Source organism: Tarenaya hassleriana, unplaced genomic scaffold, assembly GCF_000463585.1.
Source record: "Tarenaya hassleriana unplaced genomic scaffold, ASM46358v1 Cleome8, whole genome shotgun sequence".
Lineage (NCBI taxonomy): Eukaryota > Viridiplantae > Streptophyta > Magnoliopsida > Brassicales > Cleomaceae > Tarenaya > Tarenaya hassleriana.
Genome location: NW_010970490.1, coordinates 1,250,249 through 1,257,707, shown reverse-complemented (window position 1 = coordinate 1,257,707; position 7,459 = coordinate 1,250,249). Strand labels below are relative to the sequence as shown.

The following is a 7,459-nucleotide window of genomic DNA, read 5'->3' as shown; positions in this document are numbered from 1 at the left end:
GTTTTGTTTGGGGGGGGGGGGGACTTGTCCATGTCATCTCCGGGGACAAAGCTCTCGCCGGAGATTGAATAATCATAACATTTAATAAAAATCTCAAGTTTAAACCTTCTGAATACAGTTTTTTTTTGGCTGTGATTCTTCTCCAGTCTCCTGTTTTGTTGGGTAACAATTTCGAACAACGGAATATTTATTACAAATGTGATGCCAAAGCGACAAAGTAGATTTGAGAATTTGGTGTCTAAATATTTGAAGCAATACATGTAAAGATGATACACTTCCATTCAATGGGAAGACTCGCAAGCCACAGCTATACATTATGTTCTGTTCTGTCTGGTTGCTGTATTTCTTGAAGATGAAGGAACATTCGCAGAGATGCTACTCTTCTTTGGAGGAGGAGATCTAAAAGAGGTAGCTTTCGACGTTGAAGGGACATTTGCAGGTAATATACTTCTCTTTGGAGCACTGATACTGCACAGGACGGCAACCGAGAGAATGGATCAATTGGTTTGAAGGCGAGGTCCTGAAAATATATAATCGAACACGAGTACAATTACCTGAAACTCTTCTGGACCGCCTTTCTCTTCATTGCTGCGAGATTTTTCATTTCTTGACTGTTTCCACAAACACATTTTAGAAAGAAAACCAAGTCAGCACTCGGTAACTGATATATATCTTGAATCGTATGTGTCGGTTGAAGGAGATACGGTATCAAAGATAATCCCTTTCACACTGTTTGATTGTGCGAGACGAGGTGAGAATTCATTACCTCTTTAAAAGATCCAATTTCGCCTTCTTCATGATGTTACTCTTCACACCGGAAAGATTGTGACCAGGTCCACCTGCGAATACATCATTTCCAGTAAACCGTTTGCTAGAAAGCCAGAGATTTGAAGCCATCCTCAAATTCCGTAGCAAGATTGGCCAGAGAATACTAAAAGAACCTAATATGGTACGAAAAGAAATGTTACCCCAAAAGCCTCTTTTGTTGCCGGGAGGAACTTTTGCGCAAAGCTTAGTTTTTCGATTTTGTTTCTCTGAAAAGAATTTAAACCCATTTACATGTCGAATGCAGGATGAATAACAGCTGGCTAAAGGCAATCATATAACGACTATTGGATTAAATCGACACTAAAAAAACTCAGTTCCACCAGGATTGATAGCTTTGATGCCTGAGCACTTTACCCATGAAGGAATATTAAGCACACAGCACTGACGAATGCAGATAGAAATACGTGGTTATCAGTATGAAGTATGAACAAAACTAGGCCTATATGTCATAACGAAAAGTGAAACTGTAAAGATCATACTTGCAACTTCCTTCTCGTAAAGTTGTTTGAGCCGGTCAGCAGCTCGCTCCTCATCTTGTTCGACATCTTTCAACTTGGCCTACAACCAATCATGAGCTTATAAATTCATCGAAAATTTCTCACTTGGAAATGTAACTACAGAGGGACCCAGAAGACAAAAGCACCTCGTATAAATGTCTCCACTTGAAAGTTACTCTGTTCCGCTTCATCCTCTCAATGACAACATTCATTTTCTGATAACCAAACTGCTTCTCATAGAACCTTTTCCACAATTTATTAGTGATTGGACTAAGATCGGTGTCCTGGAAAGATACATTAACGCACAACTTGACATTCCTTCGAAGAAACGGGTAACTAATATCGAGGGTTTTGGGGGGTGAAGAAGGTATCTTACTGCAGTACAATCCTCCACATGCATTAACTGTTCTACAGTGCAATGCTGTAAAATTTGGTCGAGGAGTTGAAAATCTAACCCACCAACGTATCCGATGAACCGCACATTGTCAATTGCAGTCATAATGCAAAGCTCCACGAGGGAAGGAGGTTTCCTACACTGCTCCTCTACAGACATCGGAAACCTACATACAAATGCTTCAATATGAACTCTCACAAAACATGGTTTATGGCTAATACAAGGTAAGATTATGCACAAATATAAAGCAAAGCTGGAATTTTGCTCAACAGTTGTTTGATCAGAAACGGACCCTAGTGTCAAATTATCAACTTATCATCAATCATCAAAGTAAATCCAGAGAATCCATCGTTTCCAAAACAGATCGGCATGGACCCAACTAGAGCAATCGAAATCCGATATGAACGAACACGACTGATTGATCAAACAAAATCTAGCACTCAATCGTTTCAATTCCTCAATTCTATTCGCAACGGAGACAACCGATTCCTCATCGGACACAGCATATCAAAGAGAGCCAAGCAAAAGAGGATCCGGAAATCGAAGAAACTTTACCGCTGGGGCTAAGGGGATTCGAACCGATGATTGATTGATTGATCGGAGAAGGCGAAAGAACGACGGTCGGAGACAGCTTTTCTCCTCCCGGAAGAGAAAAGACGCCGGCGTTTTTTTTTTTCGTTAGTCGTCTACCGGTGATGACGATGTGAAGTCAGGGATTTTGTGGGCGGAGGATTTTTTCGTGTGGTCTCAGCGGCTGACGCAATTATGCAAACATGACTGTTTTAAAAAAAAAAAAAATCCCCCATTTATCATTATTTTGTGATCGTTTAATTTTCTATGCAAATAAAATATTATGGAATATTATTCTGCTTTTTAGTTGATTTTTTTTTCAGGAAATTGAGCGTAATTATGTATAAATTAAAAAAACTTCTGATGCTGTATTTTTTTTGTGTGTATATTAACAAGTTTGTTGGAAATTAATGCAGGATTTCGTTTCTGGATTCCGGTTAGCAGGATTTAGCTTTTGGTATGGTTCTCTCTCTCCGGTTATGTCACTTGTGGCCTCCGTTCTTACACTGGCTTGAGATGGGCCTAATCATAGCCCAATATTAACTACCCATATCCGGCCCACTTCAGCATTATTTAATGAATAATAATATTTAATGAACCCAATTACACCCTGTTTCACGAATAATCGCACAACCCAAAATCGCACCTCCGGTTCTGCTCCTCCTTCGCCACCGTCCTCCGCCGGAAAACCGCCGCGCAATCCGGCAGGTCGCCGAGATCACTGAACAACGACTCCTCCTCCACCTCCTCCATCGCCACGTCAGCACCTCCGGAGATCGCCACGTCGTAGAACCACCCGAACTCGTCGGGCTCGCAGTAGCACCCGCCGAGCAGCGTCGGCACGTCCACGTGGCTCAGATCCAATCCCGGCGTCGCATCGGCTTCGGCGGTGTCCACGTCAGCATCCTTCCTGGCGACGGTGTGGTTGCGGTGGTGGTGAGGCTTGGTAGCGGCGGAGGGGAGGGGGTGGTTGTGGTCGGAGGCGTAGGTTATGACGATCTTTGTGGGGTCCACACGGCTTCTCTCCACCTGCTTCCTCGCCGGACACCCCTTCGAGCTGCTGCACCTGTAATATCCCCTGCTTTTTTTCACACCCCAAATTTTAATTATTATTATTATTTTAAAAATTTGTTATAATCTTTTTCAAATATAAAATAAAAATAATTGTATTATTCTGAAACATTGGCACGTTAATCTCGTATTTATTTGTTACATAAAACAATGAACTTTAAATAATTCATTTGCATAAAACAGTAAAATTTTCCATATATATTATTATTGTATATATTGTGTGTATATATATATATATATGATGCTGACGCGTTAGGCGTATTTTAGAGTTCCCCACCACTACATACATTGGGGCGGAGGTTAGTATATCCTCCGCCTCAGCGCAATGCTAACGTACGCTTATTTAGGCGATCCATTAATACAGCCTTTAATCCGTCATTAAGGCAAACATTGAATCCTTTGATTTTTGGTGGGAAGGAAGAAAGGGTAAAAGAGTAAATTTACCTGGGGTACGGAGAGCCTTTGATCGGCTTCTGACCGTACTTCCTCCAAGCCCACGAATCCGACGGTGGATATGCTTCGCCTCTGCTCTTAGATCCTTCCACGTCAGCAACCGGAACTGACACAACTCTCTTCTTCATGTTCCTCCTGCTTCGACAACACATTCCTTTCAGACACAATGAAAAAAAAAAAAAAAAAAAAAAAAAAACAAGATTCAGATTCCGAAGAACCTTTTCTTTGAAGAAGTTTTACGGATCTTGGAATCTTCGCAGGAAGAGGGAGAATCCGGTGTGACGCCGTCGTAGGTATCATCGTCTTCCTCGTCCGATCGCTGAGCTCTACGGTGCATCTCGACCGTCGATTTCGCCTGACCGGAGAATGACTGAAGAAGAGACGGAAGGGTTTTTAAATTTTGATCCATTTGATTATTCCTCCTCTCTTGTAGGTTTATTAATCAATCCGAGGACGTGCAGGCAAATATCGTGGACTATATATTATAATATTATGGTATGGTCGTTTTATTTTATACATAAAATATGACCAGTTGTTTGTTTTTATTTGTTGTTTTCTTGGAAGGTTCATTTTATTTTTGTATATTATTGGACTGTATTTGAGCTCTGTTTTCTTGTTAATCTTAGTTCATTGGGTTTCCTAATTAACCAAACCTTTGAATTAGCCCATGCATATGTGTATGTATTATATTTCAGCATATCTATATGCACATGTATGATGCATTGCTCTCCTTTTTTTGCATTATTAAGATGTTACGTCTTGGTCCATTATAATATAATATGATATCTCTAAAGGTTTTAAAATCTTTGCAGACTAATGTTATAACAATGATGATGATCATCGAGATTGCCCTAATGTTCGATAATTTTATAATCATAAATATATAAGAGCCCATAAATGCCCGCGTCTTGATTAATTAATTGTTATTAAATGCTCTATCATTGTCTCCCACTTCTGTAAGTTAGAATAAATCCAGACAATTTATTTTCTTTGTTAGAGAAGTTTTGAAGAACACTAATGTGACTGGTCCGGCAATATTCTATGTAATGCAAACTATGCATAATTTCATATGTTTTGGCGGTCCATGTTATCCACAATATTAACATCCGAGTTAGCTAATGAATTTATTATAATTCGATGAAATTGATAATGAAACTATTTAAATCGTGTAACAAGGTAACTATTAAATGACGCCGTCTCCAAAATTTCATCTAAAAATCATCGTCGAAAAAATTAAATTAAATCCAATAATACATAGTTATATATGAATCGAATTTCATCTAAAAATCACAACTTTTTTAAATTAAATTCATCAAAATAAGCAGAAAAGTGGAACTTGCATATCCAAAATTTTGACTCCTAATCCAATTCGGGACATTATCAAAAATACTTTCCATATACTATTTTAACTTCAACTTATATCTTTCTCCAATTTTAACCATGTGACCAGAATTAGGTATGGTCATATTGTGATCACATTATTCATAACATCAAATTACTGATCACACTGCTTCACCATGTTTAATCTTTACATATCAAACTAATCATTTGATAAAACTATTATAAATTTAATGTTATAACCAATGTGACCAAACTATAATTTTGGACACATGGCCACAATTGAAGAAGGATATGGGTTGAGGTTAAAATAGTATATGGAATAGTTTGGTGACATGACGAAGAAGGATATGAGTTGAAGTTAAAATAGTATATGGAAGATATATTTTTATATAATGTCAATTTAAAGGCTTGTCTACATTCTATTTTATAAGTATCACCGTGAAGGAAATCCCGTGTATACACAAGCAAACTCGTGTATGATAGGGCATATATGTATATACAAATCTGTACATGTATTTACACACGTGGACAACGAGAGAGACAATGACATATATGGAAAATATATAGAGGAGCCCGTTGTGTTGCACCTACCAAATATCGTAATTGCATTCTTTAATATAAAATATAATTTAAACCCATAAAATATTTCAAATGAACCGCATATATGATTATTGAACATTGAATACTCCTTTCTGATTTTTTTTTTGTTGGTTGGGGTATAAAAATTAAAGTTGGAGTGGTGTCGGTCACTTTAGGTAGAGACAGACATGTCTTACCGCATGTCATATACATATAATAACTAATTTCTGTAATCACCATTATATTATTATTTATATTTCCACTCTTTTAGGCCATTAGTATTTAGGCGTCACGAGCGTTTAAAAACATGCAAAGGGTATATAAGTCACTTGTTAGCATTCGGTGGTAGAATTTGAAATAATTTTTATTCGAAAAATACTATATATGAAGAGAGGCTCTGGGCTAATCACATGTATTTATTTGGATTTCATTAATACAAATAATCCACTTAAAGCACGGTATCCATTAAATTTTAGTGGCGCTGTTGGTAGTGTGCATAGATGGGGTCCACATGATAATTATTGGAAAACTGAGGGTATTAATGTAATTACGCTACGCCACTAATCACAAATTTATATACCCTTTGTTCCCATTGTCTTGCCTCACCTCAAACAAAAACAAAAAAAATGGCCGCTGAGGAAATCATGGAGCTGTTCGACCAAAACTGGTTCTTCTCCAAACACAAAGAGCCTACGGGTCTCCCGCTGGAAAGATCAAATCAAGAATCTGAGGGAATCCATGGAAGTAAAGATCCAGAAAAGCCTCAAGAATCCAAGATTCCGCTTGATGAAGCTTTTTTTACGCCGGGAAATGTTCTTGTCGGGAGGTCTATGAGTGATCAGAACTTGATGAGCTCGAAGACAAGCTTGTTCGGTTCCTCGGATGATCTGTTCTCGCCGACTTCGGTCCTCAACGTCAAACATCAGGCGGGGAAGCTTCAGACGATCCTCTCCGGCAAGGAAGTGACCGAGTTCTTGCCCGACGACGGCAGTCCGAAGCCAGAGAAAGCGTCTGATGGTACAGAGGAGACGAAGGACACGGAGCAGAAGAAGAAGAAGAAACATGAAGCGGGGAGAGCAAGGAGGAGAAAGAGCTTGTCGGATTTGGAGTACCAAGAGCTGAAAGGGTTTATGGATCTGGGTTTCGTTTTCTCCGAGGAAGACCACAAGGATTCTGATCTGGTCTCGATTCTTCCAGGACTGCAACGAATCGGGAGGAACAACGGAGAAGACGACGAAACAGATGAAAACAAGGAGAAGAGAAGCGGAAACAGAGGAGGAAGACCGTATTTGTCGGAGGCGTGGAAATTTCGGGGAGAAAGAACGGAGAAGAAACCTCCGCCGCCGGCGATGAGGTGGAAATTTCCGGCGCCGGCAAACGAAGTCGACATGAAAGATCATCTCAGACTATGGGCTCATAACGTCGCATCCTCCGTTAGATAACGAAATTTTCATCGACCATAAACCTCAAAATACATGTATGATCCCTTAAATCTTATCCAGTTTTGATCAGCTTGGTGCATACACTGCATGAAAAATGTACGAGTGTTTTCTGATGAGTTCGCAGGGAATAAGATACACGTGTATCTGTCTATACGATATGTATACGCATGTGTATTGGTTATAGCATATTAAGATAGAAAAAAAAACAAGCACGTGAAACGTAAGCGTGTGGTTAACACGTCAATTTTAGGTGAGAGAAGTGTTAACGAGACCGGAACAAAAGG

The 7,459-nt window shown here is 39.2% G+C and overlaps 3 protein-coding genes across 3 annotated transcripts; 1 reads left to right on the top strand and 2 right to left on the bottom strand.

Annotated features, from left to right (window-relative positions):
* Positions 1-2,480, bottom strand: LOC104802266 (elongin-A-like). Its single transcript, XM_010525773.1, has 8 exons — positions 2,275-2,480; positions 1,702-1,885; positions 1,472-1,609; positions 1,308-1,386; positions 969-1,034; positions 767-839; positions 555-611; positions 1-468 (listed from the first exon to the last, which is right to left on the bottom strand). The coding sequence occupies exons 2-8, from the start codon at positions 1,876-1,878 to the stop codon at positions 315-317; spliced, it is 744 nt and encodes a 247-aa protein (XP_010524075.1). The 5' UTR covers positions 1,879-1,885; positions 2,275-2,480; the 3' UTR covers positions 1-314.
* A 215-nt stretch (positions 2,481-2,695) lies between these two features.
* LOC104802265 (probable WRKY transcription factor 69) lies at positions 2,696-4,623 on the bottom strand. The gene is made up of 3 exons (XM_010525772.2): positions 4,032-4,623; positions 3,805-3,948; positions 2,696-3,367 (listed from the first exon to the last, which is right to left on the bottom strand). The coding sequence occupies exons 1-3, from the start codon at positions 4,220-4,222 to the stop codon at positions 2,905-2,907; spliced, it is 798 nt and encodes a 265-aa protein (XP_010524074.1). The 5' UTR covers positions 4,223-4,623; the 3' UTR covers positions 2,696-2,904.
* Positions 4,624-6,185: 1,562 nt separating this feature from the next.
* On the top strand, positions 6,186-7,333 carry LOC104802264. The gene has a single exon (XM_010525770.1). The coding sequence runs from the start codon at positions 6,360-6,362 to the stop codon at positions 7,173-7,175; it is 816 nt and encodes a 271-aa protein (XP_010524072.1). The 5' UTR covers positions 6,186-6,359; the 3' UTR covers positions 7,176-7,333.
* The last annotated feature ends 126 nt before the right edge of the window (positions 7,334-7,459 follow it).

Bases quoted from the DNA above. Each gene is read 5' to 3' on its own strand.
- LOC104802265 (XM_010525772.2), bottom strand. From the start codon at position 4,222: ATGGATCAAAATTTAAAAACCCTTCCGTCTCTTCTTCAGTCATTCTCC. The intron at 3,949-4,031 runs GTTCTTCGGAAT...TTGTCGAAGCAG, and splicing joins AAAACTTCTTCAAAGAAAAG to GAGGAACATGAAGAAGAGAG. The intron at 3,368-3,804 runs GTAAATTTACTC...GAAAAAAAGCAG, and splicing joins AAAGGCTCTCCGTACCCCAG to GGGATATTACAGGTGCAGCA.
- LOC104802266 (XM_010525773.1), bottom strand. From the start codon at position 1,878: ATGTCTGTAGAGGAGCAGTGTAGGAAACCTCCTTCCCTCGTGGAGCTT. The intron at 840-968 runs GTAACATTTCTT...ATGTATTCGCAG, and splicing joins CAACAAAAGAGGCTTTTGGG to GTGGACCTGGTCACAATCTT. The intron at 469-554 runs GTAATTGTACTC...CGTCCTGTGCAG, and splicing joins GCGGTCCAGAAGAGTTTCAG to TATCAGTGCTCCAAAGAGAA.
- LOC104802264 (XM_010525770.1), top strand. From the start codon at position 6,360: ATGGCCGCTGAGGAAATCATGGAGCTGTTCGACCAAAACTGGTTCTTC.